This window comes from Hippopotamus amphibius, chromosome 8 (genome assembly GCF_030028045.1).
Source record: "Hippopotamus amphibius kiboko isolate mHipAmp2 chromosome 8, mHipAmp2.hap2, whole genome shotgun sequence".
NCBI classification, from domain to species: Eukaryota; Metazoa; Chordata; class Mammalia; order Artiodactyla; family Hippopotamidae; genus Hippopotamus; species Hippopotamus amphibius.
Genome location: NC_080193.1, coordinates 141,149,952 through 141,171,907, shown reverse-complemented (window position 1 = coordinate 141,171,907; position 21,956 = coordinate 141,149,952). Strand labels below are relative to the sequence as shown.

At 35.9% G+C, this 21,956-nt stretch overlaps 1 protein-coding gene across 1 annotated transcript in view; it reads left to right on the top strand.

The window, feature by feature from the left end:
• The window catches only part of SCN9A (sodium voltage-gated channel alpha subunit 9), a 172,154-nt gene that overhangs the window by 131,582 nt on the left and 18,616 nt on the right, over window positions 1–21,956 (top strand). The window contains exons 18-20 of the mRNA XM_057745529.1: window positions 7,831–7,951; window positions 17,622–17,776; window positions 21,291–21,464. Of these exons, the coding sequence (XP_057601512.1) occupies window positions 7,831–7,951; window positions 17,622–17,776; window positions 21,291–21,464 (450 nt within the window). The remainder of the gene's footprint in view (window positions 1–7,830; window positions 7,952–17,621; window positions 17,777–21,290; window positions 21,465–21,956) is intronic.

The window sequence follows — 21,956 nt, the reverse complement described above, 5'->3', positions numbered from 1 at the left end:
ACTAGACGATCTGTGGATACTGAGGAACGGTGGGTGCAGAGGGCTGACTATGAGTTACAGTCAGATTTTAGACCTCACAGAGAGTTGTGCCCTGACCCCCATGATGTTCAAGGGTCAACCGTATATGGATAGATGTACGTCATGTTAAATTGTCAGGCTTACTGCAATGAGAGTAGAGTTTTAATATTCTCACCATAACAGCAACGAAATGGTGATTATGTGAGGTGAAGGATGTGTTAACCAACCTTATTGTGGTAAACATTTCACAATATATACCTGTATCTAATTATCACATTGTTTACCTTAAACTTACACAATGTTATATGTCAATTGCATCTCAGTAAAGCTGGGGAAAAAATAAAAATTGTCACATTCAAATTCAGTAAATTAAAACTCTATTAAGAAATAATCTCTATGGGAGAAATATTTCAGGCATAAACATAAAAATCTTGTAACAGGAAAGGACCTTTCTAGTGCTAGTCATGTAATTCACAGGTAAGGAAACTGAGAGTCATACAGTTTCCGAGTACACGTGTAGAAATTTGGAGACAGAGTCAAAGTACCCAGCTTCGAAGCCAAACTTATTTTGAAATGATTTTAAGCACAGTGATAACTAAGGCTTTATTTCTTTAATTAATTCGGTAATTAACATTTGATTTTTATTTGATCGTGTGTAAAACGCGTCAATTTATAATTTACTGGGTTCTGCTTATGAATGAATGTGTTGTAAATGCCTGAAATGATTAATCTGATTCCAGAAACAGTTTTGCACATTGATGAGAATACGTTTCAGATTATGTACATTTGGCCCTCTGTGTCCATGAATTCCGCATGCGTGGACTCAACCAACCAGGACTGAAAAAATTCCAGGAAGTTCCAAAAAGCACAACATGAATTTGCTGAACACCAGCAACTATTTACATGCATTTACATTGTATTTACAATGACTTACATAGCATTCACATTGTATTAGGTATTGTAAATAATCTAGAGATGATTTAAAGTATCAGGCAGGATGCAGGGATGCACATAGGCTATATGCAAATACTACACCTTTTTATATAAGGGACTTGAGCATTTGCAGCTTTTGGTATCTGCTGGGACCCTGCAACCAATCTCCCAGGATACCAAGGGATGATTGAATATATCTCATGAGGAGATAGATATACAGTGTAGCCTCAAGAAGATAAGAGGTTTAAGTGGAACATATTATGAAGTGAACACTAAATCTGTCAATAAGACATAAAACACTTTACCTAAAATTAGAAACAGATTAATATGGATTGCTGTATCTAATATGTCTAACATATAAAAGAAAATATACTACTCAAATATAATATCTTGTGTTCATGTTAGTATAGCTTGTTGAACGACTGAACTCTAATAGTTCCTTGGAAGGAAAAAAATCCAATATAATAAGAATCTTGCCTTTTTTATATTTAATGCAGTTCATATTTTGAATTTCTCTGTCATTGTTTGGATGTTTGTATTATTGTTTTCCATTTGCAATGATGAAAGCAAAACTATCTAAAATTGATACACTCTAGGAATAATAATGCTAACAGCTTCAGATTTAAGAAGAAACATATAATTGTTCTAGCTTATTTGCAGTTAATTTTAAAGGTTCTTCTGAGTAAGACATATTTTTCTGTTTCAAATTGATGGTGAAAGACATTTAGAGGCAATATTGTCTTAGAAAACTATTTTCTTCCAAAATGTAGTAAATTTCCTTCCCCTAGAACCTAAGTAAAGATGTACACATACACAATAGTATCTATATATGTACAGGTAAAACACAATTTTTGAGAAAACTTTTATAGAGATATATCAATATGTGTGTGTGTGTATGCTTAATTCCTAAATCATTATTACTTCTTTTTTAACCAAACAACTGTTAGAAAACATGAGGTGCATATTAAGGAGTAGTCATTCTCTGAATAAACAAAAACCCAGTTGCAAAGAATAACTTGAAATACAGTAGTTTTCTCCAGCAGAAGCTGCCTACATAAAGGTTAGGAAAAATATATTTTATCTGTTCCAAATTTTATTTTACATTGTGTTTGCAATATTAGAAGCCCAGGTGTTTAACAAAGTGGCAATTGTTCCATTCATTGGAATTTGTCTTTCCTTGTCCTTCCTTATTATGGGTAGTTTCAGGGAATAGCATTACAGGTAGTTTAGGGAATAGTAATTATTCAGATGTACAGGTAGTTTGTTTTGTGTTTGTCGTTTCTTTTTTTATTATAAATAATATTCAGTGATCTTGAGTCATAGAGTATATGCTTTTAACCTCACATTTTGATGTCATGTTTGCCTATGTTCCAATACTTATTTATTGGACTGGCCAAAACATTGGTCCGGGTTTTTCTGTACGATCTTTTCGAAAAACCTGAACAAACTTTTTGGCCAGCTCAATACCTACTTGCAGTTTTTTAGCAGGCCTCAATAGCAGAACTGTTTAAATGTTTGTTCCTAAAGTTTTAAGGTATTTTTTCTGATTTGACACACTGTATTCCAGCTATTTAAATACCTATTCTCTGCAAATAGCAGTTCTGTGTTAGTGCACAAAGCCCTTGAATACTAATGGTTGCTTTACCTTTCAAGACCTTACTCATGAATGCCACTTACCTTTCCATTAAAAAGAAGTTGATGATACTGTAGGATCTGGCTGAGAAATGTGTAGCCAGTCCAGTCTTCTTATATGGCCAAACTTGGTTGCATTTGTTTGGTTTTTTGTTTTTTATATGCAAGATCTTGATCTTTCAGTCCCATAAATTGTCGTGTTATTGGATAGAAAGTACCCTAGGTAGAAGATTCTGGGAAAACTGAGAATTTTCAGTAAATTATTTGCTTTATTTTGAATTTCCCTGGTGGTGACTGAGATTTGACCTCATTATTTCTCCATCATCTAATACTATAAACCATTTGACCCTGTGATGGAACTGTTAAGTGGATTTCCTGCCGAATGAACAGCTGTTCCCTAAAAGCCCACACAGCTTCTCTAGTAGCAATAAACAAAACACTAGGAAAGGAAAAACTCCATTTTCTGGCCCTTTATTTGAAAAAGTGCTGGAGTTTTAGTTGCCCATAATTATGTGAGAAAAGAATTTATTGTAACCAGTAAATAAACTATTTTCTGCTAACTTAAATGAAAGTAAAATGAAAATCTGGATCACAGAGAGGAAAAAAATATTTAATTTTCTATTGATGAAGACTATCTGGAGTACTTTTTTAACTGGGGCATTGCCTTTTAAAAATAATCTTGAAAGAAAGCAGAATTCCAGAGAGACCAGGAAAGGATTTGAGGGACTTTGAGGGGCCCAGAAGCTAAATCAGGTAAAGAAACTAAGTATCATTACTCTCAAGATAAAAAAAAACACAAATGGTAATATCATAGGTGATCTCTAGTTTTGAAAAGGCTAAAGAGGGTAGTGTTTGCATTTCTTCAGAAGGCAAAAAAAAGGGGGGCCTAACAATTGCAAGGGAGAGGAAAGCATATTTTGGCTTTAAAATCCAAGTTATCCCATAGTAGAACAGTAAATTTGGAAAACTTGGACTTCTGCTCACACAAAGCATAGTAGATATTTATGGAATTCCTCTCTAAAGGCCCCTTGATCCTTTATTCTAAACTTTACCATTTGACTCCTCATTATAGATTCAAAACCTTCATTATAAATATCAATTGTAACATTAAAAGATGGATGATATTGATTTGAATCTAATAAAAAAAAGTCTTTCTTGTTTATTGACGTACAGTGGAGCTTAGTGTAGCACTATCTCCCATAATTTTTCTGCTCTTATGTGCCCATCCCTTCCTTTTGATTTGCTTCTTTCAGCCTTCTTGCTGTCCTTTGTGTTTTCTTGTTTGGACATTCAGGTGAAATAACTATTCTAGGCTCTGCTACTCAAAGAATATCTTTCTTGTGTTATATACAGCAAACAGCCTTATAGTATGTACTTTAAACGTGACATCTTTGGGATGTTTTCAACGCCAACCATCCTCTTTGGATAAGGCATTTGTTGTGTTCTGTGTTTTCTACAGTGCCGCTATGTGTTGATAGTGTTTTTGATTTTGAATGCCAGGTTATCAAGTTATTAGACAATCCTACTTCATACCTCTGGAAATAAGAAATAACCAACTAGCATTAACGGCCATCCATATCAGCACGAAATAGGCTTACAATGAGAACGCATATTTCAGGAAATGGTCAGTACGAATTTGCAAGTGACCAGTCTAGGGCAGTTTTTCATTTGCACATGACACCTCTATTTTACAGTCTCTACTTATATGCAGTGTTGTAGAAAACACACCTTCAAGGCAATCAAAAGGAGATCCATGAAGAATAATCGAGCTTTAATTTGATCATATTTTCAGTAGTGAAATAGCTACATAAGTTTATCATCAAAAGTAGTATGTTTCAAACCTACTTCAGTGTTTTATAGATGCACATTGAAGAATATAGAAAGATATGTCAAAAAATACATATATATGGTATAGTCATTACCTGAAGGAAATAGAATCAGGCAGAGAGTGGAGGGGACTTGTATTTTTCATCATATGCTGTTGTACATTTGAAAGTTTTGAATCAACTGTATAGATTTTATTTAAAGGAAAGAAAGAAAAAAATTTAGAAAGTACCTACAGTCAATACCATATTATTTAATAACAAGTCAGGAATGCTAACTATAGCATACTTGCTGTTCTATACTATACTATACTAGTGAGTCTACCTTTATGGTCCTATTTTTACACTTATTTCTATTTATATGTAGACCACCAAAGATTAAAAATTATCTTTGTTGACAAGCGAAGGAATAATAGACAAAAAGTATATTTCACATTTTATTAAAAATAAAATTGACATGAAATTATAAAATGACCTGTTTATAAAAGCAGAAGGGACCTTTTTTATACTGAAGTATTTATTTCACTGCTCTTAGTATAGTATAATTATTCTTCCATTTCCAAAATCACAAGGAAGAAAACCAAATATTGGGTTGGTCAAAAAGTTCACTTGGGTTTATCAATAACATATCACAGAAAAACCCGAGTGAACTTTCTGGCCAACCCAATGGCAAATGGTTGAGTTTATAGAAATGAGAATAATCATGTAATTAATTATATAAAATGATACAAATGATTGACTTGATCTTCTCTGTATACTAAACAAGAAAAAAAGAGAATTCAGTAGTTAAATCTAGCAATGCCTACTATGAGATTTAAAAGAATTCACCTTCAAGAGAAAACCTTTGTTATAAATGTTAGCCTTTCTATTTAAAGATATCCTTTTTGGACCCTGTTAAAGAAACTCCTGCTCCAGTAAGTATAAAACTTAAAAGCTGAGTAGATTAAAACTAATCTGTTTATATTGCTAGGACATGCACATAAATATTTAATATTATACACAGTACTGAAATAGCTACTTGTGAATACTTAAGACATTCCCAGGAAAACATTGAACTCCTAAAAGCATTCTCAACACTGAATTTGAAAGCCACAGTAATTTGGCTTGTGATTCAAATTATAGTTCATATTAAATATTTTGATCATTCCTGTTCCAGTGAGGAATAATTTTGAATAGCTGTCATTTATCATGTAGAATCTGTGCCAAACTCTGAATTTAATTGACAAAAAATTGCCATAAAAGTTATGGGGGGGAAAAGGCTTCAATGGCAAGATAAGCTTCACAAAATCATCTTAATTTTTACTTATAAATTAACTTGGCATAAGTCTGCTTTGTTAATGCTCTTTTAAAGAGTGAGAAAACCAAATATTGAGGTTAAAGATGCTTTAATTAATTTAACCTACATCAGAGTTCTGCAAATTTGAATCGTTTTATTTAAAAGTTGTTACCAGGTGAGAGAAAACCATGATAACTATATCCCAGTTGTCAGTATTTCGAATAATAGCAGGGAGGAGCTTTGTATTCTGTCAGCTATTTCACCCACTGCTTTGTCTCAGAGTCCAAGCCAATAACTTTTTCAACATGGAATTATTTGGTCTCATCTCCACGGAATCATAGTGCCTTGTCTTTCAGTTCCCTAGTGATGGTTCACTTGCAACTGAGAGTTCAAGAATTGAGGACATCAAATAATTGTAGTCTTTTAGATATGGTACTTAAAATTGCTTTTTGTGGTAATTGGCACAATAGGGCATATTAATAATTGTAACTTGCCCTATTGTTTCCTGGAGTGGTACATACTTTAAAACCTTAAGTCTTACAGAATTTTCCATCTTATAATTAATTCGTATTTGCTTTATCTTAAAGCAATTTTAGATGAATTCAATCAGTTTAAATACTCTGCTCCTTAAATGAAATTTCATATTGATACTAAATCATAATATTTTTCAACTCTTTGACCTTGTGGGAATAATACCTCTATGCCAATGTAGATTAGAAGTATTAATTTAATAGTGTTCATAATTCCTTACTTCATTTATGCAAATAACTTTGCTTACATCATTCCTTATGTTTAATACTTTATCAACGCCTTCCTTACTGAGATTGAATATTGTGTGATAATAGCACTGAGAATTTAATGTGGTGCCCATAAAGCACACTTGTAGCTTCCAAGTCATTCTCTAAAAGTTAATATTTTAGGTCGGGCCTATGATCTTAAAGCAAGTTAACAGATTGAAGAATTAATTTAAACGAAATAAGTATTTCCTCATTCTAAGCGCTTGCATTTGTTTGAATTATTCTTAAAAAAAGAGTAAAGCTGTAATCTTAATAAGAGAAGTATCAATACATACTGTAATAACTAGTAGTTTTCAATATTCACATGTCGTTTAGCAAATGAGAATGAGAATTGAACTCTTCCATTGATGTGCTGCTCTACCCCTTATAAAATAATATTAAGAAACTTTGACAGAGTTTTGCTACAATTGCTGTATGTATTTTTTCTAAAACTTTCTGTGTATGTGTATGTGTGTAAACATCATGTTTGATCACAGAGTTTTGGGTGGGGAAACCTTGTGTTATGATCAGTTTTATGATCGTAATGACAACGGGTTCATCCCTCTTATGTGTTGGTCTGCCGTGTTCAAGTCCATGGAATCTTTGTTTCAGAGTTTGCATGTGGTGCTCCCTTTAGTAGCCACTCTCTCTTGACATTATAAATAATATTTATGATCTCTTCTACTATATCCTGAAATTCCATCACTAAAATAGGTGGTATTGGATAAGATAATTGCTGTGGTCTTTGGCATTTTGATTCCAATACAGTGTTTGACTTTTTTTGCTGTGATGAAAGGCCTTCTATCTATATCATCCTGATAAATATTCTTAAACCCAAGCGATGATAGAAGAAATATGTTTGGATTGCATTTTACACTGATTTTATTCTTTTTTAAAATTTTAAGTATCAACAAGCTTTTTCTGCCAGTTGTCAGATCTGACCTTTCAATTATTAGGTGCTGGCAATTTGGCACTTGTATATTATTGCTATTAGGGTCTTGGTTGTTCTAAAATGGTAATTATTGGTGTATACAAATTTATATTGAACAGTAAAAAAATGTGGCCAATACTTTGCAAATGTTACATAGTTCACATAAAAATATTACCTTAAGGTTAATTCTGTCCATAACTTGTTAGCATATTCAAAATAACGAAATGTATTTTTCACAGGATGTGTAGATAGAAAGATCAAGCTTAGATGCATTGTCAGGTGACCTGACCTCAATGTGTGTTTATATGTTTTTATGGCCATCATACTGTTAATCTTTTTTCATAACGCTTTGCATGACTCTGATTATCAAATATGGTTTTAATGCAAGACTTGAATGAACCCTAAATGAACTCTCTGGTGGGGTGGTGAATTTCTTTTTAGAGGCTGAACCAATCGAGTTCCTCCGAGTGCAGCACAGTTGATAACCCTGTGCCAGGAGAAGGAGAAGAGGCGGAGGCTGAGCCTGTAAATTCAGATGAGCCGGAGGCCTGTTTTACAGATGGTAAGAGGAAAACCGACACCTCGGTTAGCATCCATTTATTAGTGTTTTGGCTTTGGTGCTAAAACCTAATACTTACTGGGGGTTGATGAGTTAAGAAGTCAGAAGACTCCATTCCATGCTGATTTGGCTATGACTTTGTGACTAGGGGCAAGTCACTGGAGCTTTCTAAGCTTCAGTTTCCATACTTATGATATGCTAGTAACTAATTTATGACAGTATGTTATACTGTAAAGCACTTTGCTTATGGAAGGATGTTTATATTCTCATTTAGATCCTTAATTCATGTTCCCAGCTCCGAGGAACCAGTAGAGAAAGTAATGGGATAGATGGTACTGTTGTCTTTCTATCAAAAGCTGAAGCTACTCTAACTCTCAGGAAACCGTTTGATACTGTTGGCTACAGTGTGTCTCAAAATTCTTCCTTCCCTTAGTTTCATTAGCCACACTCTATTTTTGTTCTTGTACATCACTGAGAGTTCTTTCTTCCCATATTTCTTCTGGTGACTGCTTTTATGCACAAACCTTAAATAATGGTGTTTCCCCACATTTTGTTGCTTGGTTATCTACTTCTCTCATTCTCTAGCCCTAAGTGGTTTGATCCATGTCTGTGGCTCAAGCCACCATTTCTGTGTTGTTGCTCTTAAATCTTTACCCTTGACCTCACTCAAGTTCCAGAGCTGCCTACAGCTCCCCATTGCTCCCCTCCGCTTGTCATCTTTAAACATCTCAAGTTTAATAAGTTCAAAACAAACTTTATTGGGGTTTCTCTATGTAAGCTACCGCTTCCTCCAGTCTCTATCACATTTAGTGATGTCATGATCTATTCTGCCTCTCAAGCTAGACTTTAAGTCAGTCCTAACCTCTCTTTCTAGCCACAAGTTGATCACAGAATCCACAAGTTGATCAGAAGCTTAGGAGATAGGGTCTAAGTCCTGCAGGGAATTCTGATGCACACTAAAATTGAGAACCATTAGTAAGATAAAACCTTAATTTGGCATATAAAGCCCTTTGGCCTCGTCTCTTATTTTCTGACAGTGCCTCTTTTCACTCCTTTTCACTTCCTGCCTTACTGAACTTCTTACTATTCCTGGAATTTTTCAGGGGTTTTATTCAAAGGAGTAACTTTGAACTTGACTTGGGAAAGTATGCAGTTTTCTAAGCAAGTATTGTGTCATCTAAGGAAAAATACAAACCTAGGGTAGGGTTGCAATGTAATACAATAATGTGGTGCACAAGCTTTGGAGCATGATAAATATGAGTTCTAACTGGTCTACTGCTAGCTCTCTATGAGACCTTGAGCACGTTTTAAATCTTACACCTCAGATGCCTCATCTGTAAAATGGGTACATTTACATCCATATCATAGGGATGTTGAGATTAAATGAGACAGCATTAATAAATTAATTAGCACAGTACTCTCTCCCATCTCCTTCTAGTTTGCTTATTGTTTTTAAGGTATTTTGTTAACAGTCTTATCTAGAAGCAATGGTAGCGTTGATGCTAATGGCTCGTGATCTACTCCTGGGCTTAAACTCCTAGCATCATTGTTTTTTGTAGAAATCACTGACTTGCTTTCATTCTCCAAAGTTTTCTCAACCAGTCTCCTGTAATACTCATGCAGTAAACAAAATGACCAGCAAATAAAGATATCTGCAAACTACAATGGATGCATGAATTTTCTTTTTTTTTTTTCAGATCTTTATTGGAGTATAATTGCTTTACACTGTTTTGTCAGTTTCTGCTGAATTTTCTTTAAATAAAAGCCAAATGTCATTTTTTGTGAGATGCAAACAAATATGACACCCAATTAATAAAAATTTGTGTTTGCTCAAATTAGTACTGTAAGCAAAACACATGGAGTTTCCTTTAGACGTGTTCGTGTTAAAGACATTTAAGGGTATCATCATGTATTTCAGCATCATGATAAAATTAAATAGACTAGCACCATGTAAACTTAAATTTGTACAGATGCTGCCAAGATTTCTTCTACACATTTTATGAATGACCCTGACTTAAATTTCTAGGATAACCATAAAGAAGTTGGGCTTATCAAACAAATTATGGGTTTATATCAGAAAAGGGCTTTAGAAAAACTTAAACCCTCTGCAGAAAGTATTAATGCTAAGCTATTTCAGACTGCAGGTGCTATCTTACTAAGATCAAACTTTACAAAACCTATTTTAATCCTATAAAACTTCAATAAGAATACTTATATAATGACTTTGAGATTATTCATAACTTCTAATTTGAGTCTAGTATATAGGAGATATTTTAGAAACACATTTTCAGTGAATTGTGGCCTTGACCACTGAAAATTTGCTGAGAGCCAAAGTTTCAGTTATGCAAGATGAATGCATTCTGGAAATCTAATGGACAGCAATGTAAGTGTAGTTAACAATACTGTGTTGTATACTTGAAATTTGCTGAGAGGGTAGGTCTTTAAGGTTCTCACCCCACCCCCCCCAAAAAAGAAGAAATTGTTAACTGTGTGAGGTGATGACAATTTAATTAGCTTGATTGTGGTGATTATTTCACAGTATAAACCTATATCAAATCATCGAGTTATATACCTTAAATATATACAATTTTTGATTATAAATTATACCTCAGTAAAGATGGAAAAAATGGGCAAAACAGTAGAAGATTAGGCAAAATCAATCTGCAAAGATAGACGTCAAACTAGCAGTTACCTCTAAGGGGTACAGGTTGGGAAAGGGTGTGAGGGTGATTTCTGCGTGCTTGGGAAAGTTATATCGTGACCTACATGGCTGTTACATGACAATATCAATCTATACACTTAAAATATGTGTACTATACTATATGTATGTTCTCAATAAAAATTTAAATAAAGAGATAAATATATGTTTTCAATGACAAGAACATCTATGAGCAAACGCACATCTCTGAGTCACACCACATTGAGCAGCTTTGCTTCCCTGGAGGCTTTATACTCACTGGACCTGCTGGGCTAAGAGGGTCCGCCTGCGAAATTCCACAGGGCAGCCAGTTTGCTGAGCCCTGCAGCCATTTAATCATTCTTTTGCCCAGTCAGCCGATAATCATTGAATACCTCCTGTCTGCTGGGCCCAGGCCCAAGCACTAGACAGAGATGCAGCAGTGAAAAAAACACGTTTCTTCCCCAAATAAATATATAAATCTACAGTAGGGCAGATAGGTGATATGTGCTACGGAGAAGTAAAGTGAAAATGGGAATACTAAGTCTGAGTGGTAGAAGCCTGCTACCATATATAATAAATAGAGTGGTCAGAGAAGGGCTTTCTAAAAAGGTGACATTTGACCAGAGACCTGAAGAACGTTGACGTGGACCATGCAAATATATAAAGGAAGAGTATGTTAAGCAGAGTGATGACGGCACCTGCCCTGAAGTGGGGATGTGCACATTTGAAAACAAAATCAAGGGGCCAGTATGAGTAGAACAGATTGAGAAGTGAGAAGAGTGGTAAAAGTTGAGGGTAGAGACACAGTAGAGGCCACATATCAAGAGTGTTGAAAAACATCCTAAGAGTCTCATTTAGACGTCTCAAACATGCCGTCTTAAGAGTAGATGGGTGGATAGCAAGGGCAGAAGCTGGGAAACCTCTTGGATGTTCCTGCAGTAAGCCAGGTGAGAGATGATGGGCGCTTCGACGACTGTGGGAGGATTGGGGATGGTGAGAGTATGAGATTCTGAGTATATTTTCAAGTTAAAGCTGAAGGGATTTGCTGATGGATTTGATGTTGGGTGTTAAAACTTTCTTCTCTTTAGAAGAGTCAAAGATGTCTCCAAGCTTGCGGCCTCAGAAACTGGAAATATGTGGTTTCCACAAGAAGAGTTCAAAATGACTGGGCTTGTCAGGATGGGAAATCAGGAACTTGTTTACTTGCAGTGGAAATGACCCTCACCAAGTCATGATTGGTTGACAAGTGTTGAGCTAGAACCAGTGCCAGTTTAGAGCAGCATTTGGCCTCCAGAGGTTTTTATTACCTGAAAGGCAGCAGAAAAATCAAAGGAAGTGTGAGAGTTAAATCAGAGTAGTTGTGTTTCAGTGAAGGCAAACACTAAAATGACTTTGTTGTTTATAGCGTCACATCCTTGGTCCTTTTTAACTTCGTAACTATCACTTTATTAATTTGCCTCTCTTTCCTCTTCGCCTTTTTCTCTCCCCCCCACCATTCCATATCTTTCCTTAGTTCTGTTTCATTAGCTTTATTTTTTTCTCTATTGTATTTATTTATTTATTATTTATTTAATTTTTTTTTTTTTTTTGACTGCACTGGGTCTTCGTTGCTGCGCACGGGCTTTCTCTAATTGCAGCAAGCAGGGGCTACTCTTCATTGCAGTGCGTGGGCTTCTCACTGTGGTGGCTCCTCTTGCTGTGGAGCACAGGCTCTAGGCACGTGGGCTTCAATCGTTGTGGCACACGGGCTCAGTAGTTGTGGCCTGAGGGCTCTAGAGCACAGGTTCCATAGTTGTGACTCAGGGGTCTAGTTGCTCTGCAGCGTGTGGGATCTTCCCAGGCCAGGGATCAAACTCGTGTCCCCTGCATTGGCAGACAGATTCTTACCAACTGGGCCACCAGGAAAGTCCTATTTATTTGCTTTTTCTTTTTATTGGAGTATAGTTGCTTTATAGTGTTGTGTTAGGGTTTCTACTGTACAACAAAGTGAATCAGCTGTACGTATACACACCCCCCCTCTTTTTTGGATTTCCTTGTTTCATTAGCTTTATAATTCAAGACTTCAGGTTCCTTCCCCATACCTGGTACTGTTCTTCACTGTCCTTAATTATACATGTCTTTGCAATCTGTATAATTATGAACATGACATGACCCTTTGCTTCTGCTTGGTTTTATATTGTACTCCTTTTAGATTATACAATTAGTAAATCACACAATCAGGATTAGGGTGTGAAAAGAATACACTCTTTTCCTTAAAATAATGTGTTTTCTATTAATTTGACAGGAGGAGCTAACTCAACTTCCCCCAAAAATGTTCTGAGTTCAATGTCCTATAAAATAATAACTAATTCTAACTTTAATAACACAATAACCAACTCTTTTGTGCCTATTTTTGTCTTTTTTTGGAAAAGAAATCTGGACAAAACACTTGTTTTAAAGGATTTAGAAATTTTTTAGTGTTAAAAAAAAAAGATGTATTTTCCTAATCAATTTTTACATTAATTATACTGATCATGCTGTTACATTTATATTAATGGGTAAACTGTCTTAGAAGAGGCCTGTGGTTTCTTTTTTATTTGAAAGCATTATTTTAACATGATGAAACCCAGTAGAGATTTTATGTAATGGATCACAAGAGCAAATTAATGAAACCACCCAAAAGAAATAGCATTTACCCATGGGGACCCATTAAAATGTTTGAGAGGTTCTCTGTTATGTTTACATGTAATTAATAGTCCTAAAAAGAAGGTGTGAGAACATTGCTAACCAGCTAGGTTGGAACTCTCTTTGATATGCCTTTACATAAAAGCCAGACAGGCAGTGGTCCTGTACTCCTGTCTCAAAATAAGAAAGAAACTCTCTGAGATGTGATAAATCCTGGGGACAATATTTATGAACCTTCATCCCAGATAAGAAGTTTACCTACTTTTCTCATTAGAATATACAGCGCCTTTTCCTGCCTCAATCATAGAAACAATATTTCTTTTCAACCTTAAGACCGACAAAAAGAAATCCCAAATAGTAAAATCTTCTCAACCAAAGTTAGATAACTTTCTCCTCTGGTAATTATACTTGATGCAGATAGATTCTGTTCTGCACAAGATCTTTGTTTTTAAGTTTTATGTAAATTCTAAAGTCTCAAGCATTAAGTTAACTTAAGAAAAAGCCATCTTAATTTTTTCCACTCTATCTGGTGTTTTCTTTTGCCCTGAAAAAGATTATCTGGGAGTCAGTTTTTGGCCTTACCTTTTACTGTTTTTTCATATCATTTTATAAAATATTTTTCTTTACTAAACACATTTGAGATATAAAATTTATTTTAGGTACCATGAAGGTAAATTCTTTCAAATCTGAGGTCATGGAAACGATAACATTGGATAAATGAAGCCATGTATATATTTTCCATTCACCCTGTTGGTTTTTCGTTTTTGTTTTTGTTTTTCTGTTTTATCCAATCTTTGTGTACCTTCTAAAATTCACAAAGACATGATCCTTCAGATTATGACTAATGCTTAGATAATTTTAGAACTTTTTTATTGGGGGGGGCACATTATGTCTTTGAAGTGAGCTATCCCAGCATATGAAGCTATGTCGAGGACTGCAGTAAGTCCTGTGAGCAGAAAGAAAGGGCATAGCGGGCACAGTTTAGCTTCTGGGAACTTAGAAGTTTTCAGAGAGAAAGGACAAGAACGCATGAAATATACATGTTAGCAGAAGTTTCAGGGACTTGGGGGGGAAGTGTAACTTGCTACATTTCTATAAAACTAGAAATTAAGGTACTAGAAGAAACCTTGTATTGAGGATCAATGAACTAATTTCACTACAGAATCATAAAAGAAGCCGTAACAAGGCATTGTCCAAAAAATGTATTTCGTCAAGAGAATTCTAGCTTTGTTGTTTCAGGACAGTTTATGATTATATGAAGTTTTTACTTGATAGGCTCAATATTTTTAAGGAAATACATTGTTTTATAGACACGGAAATTATTTTTAAAGTGTCTAACTTGCAGACTTCTAAGACAAGTAACTAAAAAGTGCTGCTCATTTTTGCTTTCCTACCTACGTTCCCTCCGAATGAGGTTTTTCATCTAAAATTTTTAAGAGAAGAATTCACTATAGTTCCTCTTTTTAAATTCTTCCTTTTTTAAAAGTAGTTTTGATTGTTTTTTTAAAAAAAAAAATAAGTTTTAAAAGAATTTCGATCATTAGCTCTCTGAGCCTCCCTTGGTCACAGCTTTGTTCACCAATCCTTCATGAAACTCTTTCTTCTCTGACTTTTCTTTTACTGCAGCCTCTTGTACATTTCCCCCACCCCCACTTTGTCACTTCCTTCATGGTTTTCTCTCCTTTCACCTTTCCCAGTGCCATACAGGTAAATGTTTAACAACTAATTCTCCAAGAAAAAGAAAGTACACATCAGTTTACCGTGTATTTTACTGATACAAAGTACATGTGGTACACAATTTACAGGCAATAATGTAATCGACATCCTTCATTGGACATTCCATATAGCTAATGGGTTCCCACAGAAAGCTTTTGTTGAATTTTGCCAACATTTTGTATTTATAAACAACAGTGGTTGCCACTGATGAACAAGTATAGTTTTAACCTGCAGGTTGGTTGGTATTTTAATTTACGATAATCAGTAAGGTGAGAATGAAACAAAGAGGCTGTGTGTCAGAACTTGACTCATTCATCAGTGATGTGAACAAATCTTTGCTGAATCAGATAATAGAATTTGAATAATGAAAGAATGTTTCCTCAGTGTTGTGCTATTCACACTGTAATGGCTACAAATATGATACTTTTCCTGTTTTATTAACATTTTCTCCATCACTTTCTTAAGTCTACTCTAGAAAATCAACAAGCCTTGATTGATAGCATTTGATGACTTTTGTAAAGATTCCCACCATGGCTGACTTCAAACTACTGGTGTGACTTTGCTGCATGTAGAGCTGGAAAGAGATACGCAGTAGCCCAACAGTATAACATATTTCTATCCAATCAGATAGAATACATAAATATACTCGAGTACAGATAATAGTAAAATGCAGTAAAATTATTAGAGTAATATGTTTTTAGTGTTTATTACCTTTTTAAAGTAAGTTATACTTTTAAGCTTATACAATGTAATTTTTGGTAACAGCTGCATTTAACAACAGGTTAACAAAATTTCCTGGCAATTTAACAGTAAGTTGTCAAGAGCCAGTATGAGCTGGCGCAGGCATACCGCTGAATTCTGTCTCTAAATATTGCTGCCCCAGAATGTTCCAGACTTAACCATTTTCTCTCCTCACCCTAGATGATTTTTGTGTGTGACCTCAACAGCTGTCCCGATCTCAGCTGACACGTATGTGCTAATGATTCCTACACATTCTTTTCCAGTCCAGACTTTTCCCCTGAGTATCAGATTCACACCTCCAGATGTCTACAGGATATCTGTATTTAGAGATTTCACTGGCATCTCAAACTCATTACCACCCCAAGCAGCTTCTGCTCCTGTGGTCTTCATTTCAGTGCTGACATCCTCCCAGTTGTCTGGGCTTCTCCCTTCCTCTTACATCCCATATCCAATCAGTCAGCAAATCTGCTGATTTTACCTGCCAGATATGTCTTGACTCTGTTATGGCTCTAATTCCTAACCAGAGCTGCCCTAATCTATCCTTCTTGTTGGGGATACCGAACCAGACCCTAAATGATTTTCTAGTTCTGGGTCTTTCTTTGCCCCCTTCCCCTCTTTTTGCTTCTCTTCCAACTTACCCACCACAGTTGCTGGAGACATCTATTTAAATTACAGTCTTCCTGTGTTATTCTCTGCTTACAACCCTTCACTTACTCCTCATTAGGCTATAGGATATAGACCAAACTCCTTAAGGTGGGGAAAAATGCTTTCCATAATCTGACCAGTTTCCCTACCTCATCTCTCATCCTTGCCTCTTGTGTACACTTTGCTTTCATCACAATTCTGAACTGCTTGTAATTCCTGTACACAACACATTTTGCTGCCTCTTGGCCTGGAATTCCACCCAAACTCTTTTTGGCTAATACTTTGATTCAGTTCAGGTTCCACCTCTTCCAGAAAACCTCCTGTGACCTCACTTTCTCAGCAAATAAGCCAGGTTAGATGAACTTCTTCAGTGCTACCAGAAATAACTGCAGTGCATCTGTCATTTTAGTTGTGTTACTCAGTTATAGGCATTTATGTCTATATCCAGCTGCCTAACCGAAAATCAAAAATAGATCCCTTGAGGAGAAGAAACTATGTACAGAGCTGAGTAAAAAGCTTATTTAATAAATGTTTGATGGGGATATGAATGAATAAATCTAAACAACTTTAAATAAGATATTCTTCAGTTTTTTATAGCAGTATGTTTCACATCTGGGATTCCAAAGTCAGATTTGTTTTTAACTTATAGTACTTGAAACCGTTTCATCTGCATCTTGTAATTAAGGTCTGTTTCTTTTGAACTGAATTATAAGACCTTCCACTAGTTTTTAAAATATCACTTAGAATACTCTTTCTCAAAGGGATTTTTTATAGAAGAGCTGAAGCAGCACCAGATTGTAGACTAAATTCATATCAAGAAGGCTATGAAATGCACTTTTGTCTTGAGATTTTAATTCATGCATTCACCAATAATTATTCATGTTCATTGTGTATCAGGATTAGGCTTGCATTAGGGCTGCAATAATTTAAAAAACATTATGTGGTTTAAACACTGTAGAGGAGATTGATGAGAAACCAGGGAAATACAGAAAACCCGAATACATCCCAAGTTAGAAATTACTGACAAGTATTAAGAAAACACCATGGACAGTTAGGAGATGAGAAAAGGCAGCATCCAAGTTGAAACTATTTGAAGCTTCGGGTGTAAGTGTTAGAAATTAATTGGTTGAGGAACTGTCGTAGGGAGCACTTTGCATTAGATAATGTATTTTAAGTATTTTATTTATTCCTGATATCCGGATTTTACATGCATGTCTTTCTTGCCAGGTTGTGTGCGGAGGTTCCCATGCTGCCAAGTTAGTATAGAATCAGGGAAAGGAAGAATCTGGTGGAACATCAGGAAAACCTGCTACAGGATAGTTGAGCACAGTTGGTTTGAAAGCTTCATTGTACTCATGATTCTGCTCAGCAGTGGAGCTCTGGTAAGTGATCTGACATCTAAGGCTGAAATTGTCTTTATTTTTAATAAATGAGTTGGAAGATAAAAATATCATGGCAGATTGTTTTACTTAAAAATGTATCCCTCTGATCTGCCTCAAGGACAAAATTTTTGTTAGCTCAGTAAATATTTGCTCCATGCCCAGCAGTAGTCTTGCTGCCCTGAATGCAAAGATGGATAAGATCCAGGTACTTTTCTCAGGGAGCTCAGAGAGCATTAGGAACGTGAGAGGCACAAGTGATACGGAACTGGGATGTGTCTGTAAGTGAAGTGTATGCATGGTTGAGCTCTGGAGCAAGAAGAGTGGTCTGCTTGGGATTTCAGAAAGATAGATGATATTTAGCAAGATCTAGAAAGATGAGTAGGAATTTTGCAGCCAGGAAGGTGGCCTGAGGGGAATGCAGCATAAAACAGCATGAGACATTCAGGAAATCAAAAGATGCCAAACTACAGAAAGTGTTGTGGGAGGAAGAGCAAATCCAAGGAGGTGGGTGTTGACCAGAGATACTGTGACAAAGATAGGCAGTGTCAGCTTATGAAGCATCTTGCATAAGGGAAGGTAGACTGTAGTTTTAGGATGAGAATGGGATAGGCCTCTCATTCTTGTATACGTGCCAAAGGTCTTCTATGAGGTTTGAAAGGGATCTGGGAGAATTAGAAGCTCCCTGAGCCTTTTCTTGGTTGTTTTTCTCTCCTGCTGACACTAATAGAGATGAGCCATTAGAAAAGCCCTGTTCCAGCTAAAGATACCACTGGAGATTCCATTTTATTAAAGACAGAATACTCAAGAACTTTGTAAGTTTCCTCATAGAGAGTGTTCATGGATTTGGAATTTGATTTTACTTACGGAAGTTAACCTGTTACTGTTTCATGGATGCCGGAAGAAGATGCGAGGCTTCAAGTCAGGGACAAAGGACTTCATTACTCAGGGCATAGAAAGCAGCACAAACTTCAGCAGATGTGTGTTGGTTCCCTTTGTCCCCAAGTCTAATGAGGGCATAAAAGGGACTAAAATAAACATTGCACACCCAGGGGGTGAGCATCACAGCTGAGAAGCACTGGGCTTAGGGAACCCATCCTTTTATAGCAAGCAATAAGCAGACTTGCTCTTTGTCCCAGAAGGAAACACTCCCTCATCCCTCAAGGTTGCTTGTTGCAAAAACAATCCTAAGAAATGAGTTTGATAAAGAGCCGTCAGGACCTTGCCTTCTTGGCCTGCCCAACAGAAAGATGCAGAGATGCTCAGGGCCCACAGTGCACTGCCTCTCCCAACCAATTTCCTATCTAAAAAACAGAAGATGAAATAAGAAAAATGCTACTCTGCTTATCTGGTGGAATCTTGATAATGTCTACATTTTCTTGTTTTCCTAAGAACTGAGGAAACTGATGAGTCACGTTGAGTCACGTATTGACTGAGACTTTTAGAAAGGAGATTACAAAAAATTAAAGAAAAGGTTAGGGCAAACCTTGTTCAGAATGTCTAAAAAGGAAGATAACATTTGGGGGAAGGGCATTCTCAAAACTGAAATTCAAATGAATCATATGAGGAAGAAAAGGGAAAGGCGTTTCAAGAAACTGGTGTTTTTACTCAAGGAGTTTGCTAATTGAGCTAGATTTCTTAAATACCGTAGTTAATAATACCTTAATTAATAATAAAAATAAAGAAAAAGTAATAGCTCTAATTGAGTACATATTTATTGTGTGTCGATTATAGGTTTTCTTTAATTTTCAAATATCTTGTGAAATTATAGTATTTTGCTCATTTTACCAGTAGAAAGCTGGACAGAGTTTTTTGGTTTTTGTTTTTCAAGAACTGTTATTGAGATATAATTGACATACAATAAACTGCACATATTTAAAGTGTACAACTTGATTTTTTTTCTTATTAGTAATGTATACATGACAATCCCAGTCTCCCAATTCATCCCACCCCAACACCCCCCCACCCGCCACTTTCCCCCCAAGAGTTTTAAAAGTTGCTTAATAACCCAGAGCTAGTAAATGACAGAGGTATAACTGAAGTCTAAAGTCAAAGCCACAGTATCTTTTCACTGTGTTGTGGCTCCTCAGAAAGGGGAATACACACCAGATAGAAAAAGATGAGTGGTGACTGAAAGGAGTAACGGAGAAGCCTGTGCCCCAAATCAGGCTGAGCTCACACAGTGATCTTGCCTCCTTGTTCCCAGGATTAGTCCTACAGGGTAGGACCCTTGCAGGCAGAACCCGGCTTCCGTCTCTGGCACTAGTTGGAGCAAGGAGTGCTCTTCTTTGTGATCAAGCCCCTTCCTTGTCTTTGCATTTCAAGGACTGAGGCATTGCTGGCTTGTTTAGGTAGCTTGTCCAGTTCCTCCAGAACTTGGAGAAGGGAAACAGGAAAGTCCTGGGGGCTGGACTTCAGTTCTTGCCTTTCAGTTCCCTTGTCTTTCAGAACCTCTGCCAGCTGCTAGAACCTTCTCTCAGCATCTTCGTGGGTCTGTCCATTCTCTCTGTCCCAACTTCTCTGTTTTCTTCAATATTGATGATAACATTTTGCCAAAAGTGTTGGATCATTTTTAAAGTATGGATAGAAGAATTTGGAATAAGAAGAATAAGAATGGCACAAGCCCATGACGGGGGACAGGTAGTCTGTGTTACCGCCGAGGATACAGGCCCTTTTGCTTTCATTTTCTCCAACAAAGTGAATATTGTTTATACTTGAAAGGGAAAAATCTAATACTTTAGACCTGTTTAGGTCAGCAGTCATTTTCAATGACTTCAGTGAGGTGAGTTCTTTTAAGTCCATTCACATTATTTCCCAAGGGCCTTGTGGCTGTGACCAACAGTATCATCGTCTGTTGCTTCCTAAAAACTCTTGGAAAGTGTTAAAAGGTGTCCCATTGATGGAATGCATATAACAGTGATTTGCAGAGTTGAAACTTTTAATGAATGATAAAGTATCGGTGCAAAATTCAAAGGAAGAAACCATCCTGTGTCTTCTAGAGCCCTATTAAACTACTGCACTCATTCATTTAGTAAACCTTTCCTGCTGTGTTCTTGACACAGTGCTAAGCACTGGGAGTGCACAAGCACATAAGAGCTGAAGGAGAGGCTTTCAATCCTACTTCTGGGTCGAAGGACAGTGCAGGGTGAGAGAGATTTATAAAAGGGGCTGACCCTGGAATCGTGTTTTAAATTAGTAGGACTTATCTAAGTAGAAGGAGGGTAAAAGGGGAGTTAGATGAGTAGAAACCCCTGGAAGTGTCAGAGATCATGGGTCTTTTAGAGGACCATAAACAATTTCATTCTTTTGCACCTTCTTTTCTTGACCTCTGGTGACCAGGCACCTGCGCTGGTGAGAACTGAGTGTTACACAGTAACTGTAAACCAGAAGGAAGACAGCTGTCCCATAACAGTATTATATCTCAGTGGTCTCTTCATCAGAATTTCATTTCCTGTTTTTGTCGTGAATCATAAGCTTTAATGTGTACTGAATTTAAATTTGAATATTATTTTCACAGGCTTTTGAAGACATATATATTGAAAAGAAAAAGACCATTAAGATTATCCTGGAGTATGCTGACAAGATATTTACTTACATCTTCATTCTGGAAATGCTTCTAAAATGGATAGCTTATGGTTATAAAACCTATTTCACCAATGCCTGGTGTTGGCTGGATTTCTTAATTGTCGATGTAGGTACTTTTGAGTAAATTTTAAAAGAGGATTTATTCTTACATATAAGTGTTCTGAAAAGCCTTCACTAATGTTTATATTATCACATAGGTGATATGCAAAAAAAAATTTTTTCCAAGGCATAGCTATACATTATATCTCCTATGTTCTCTAAGACTTCCTCTATGAGAAATTTAATTTCTGATACTTTAAATTAATGATTTCATACTTGATTGTTTTTTGATTCACCTTTTTTATGTATACATTACATAGTCACTGCCTAGAAAAATGAATGGTAAGATGAATACTTTTGTAATATAATAGTTTTATATATATATATAAAATATATATACACCAACACACACACATATATACATATATACACATGTATATGTGTTTGTATATAATTTATTTAGTTTATATATATATAATGTTTTTAAAATGCAACAGAGAGAGCGAAACTCCACTCAATATTCTTGCTGATAGAGGTGCAAATCTAGGCATGTGGATTT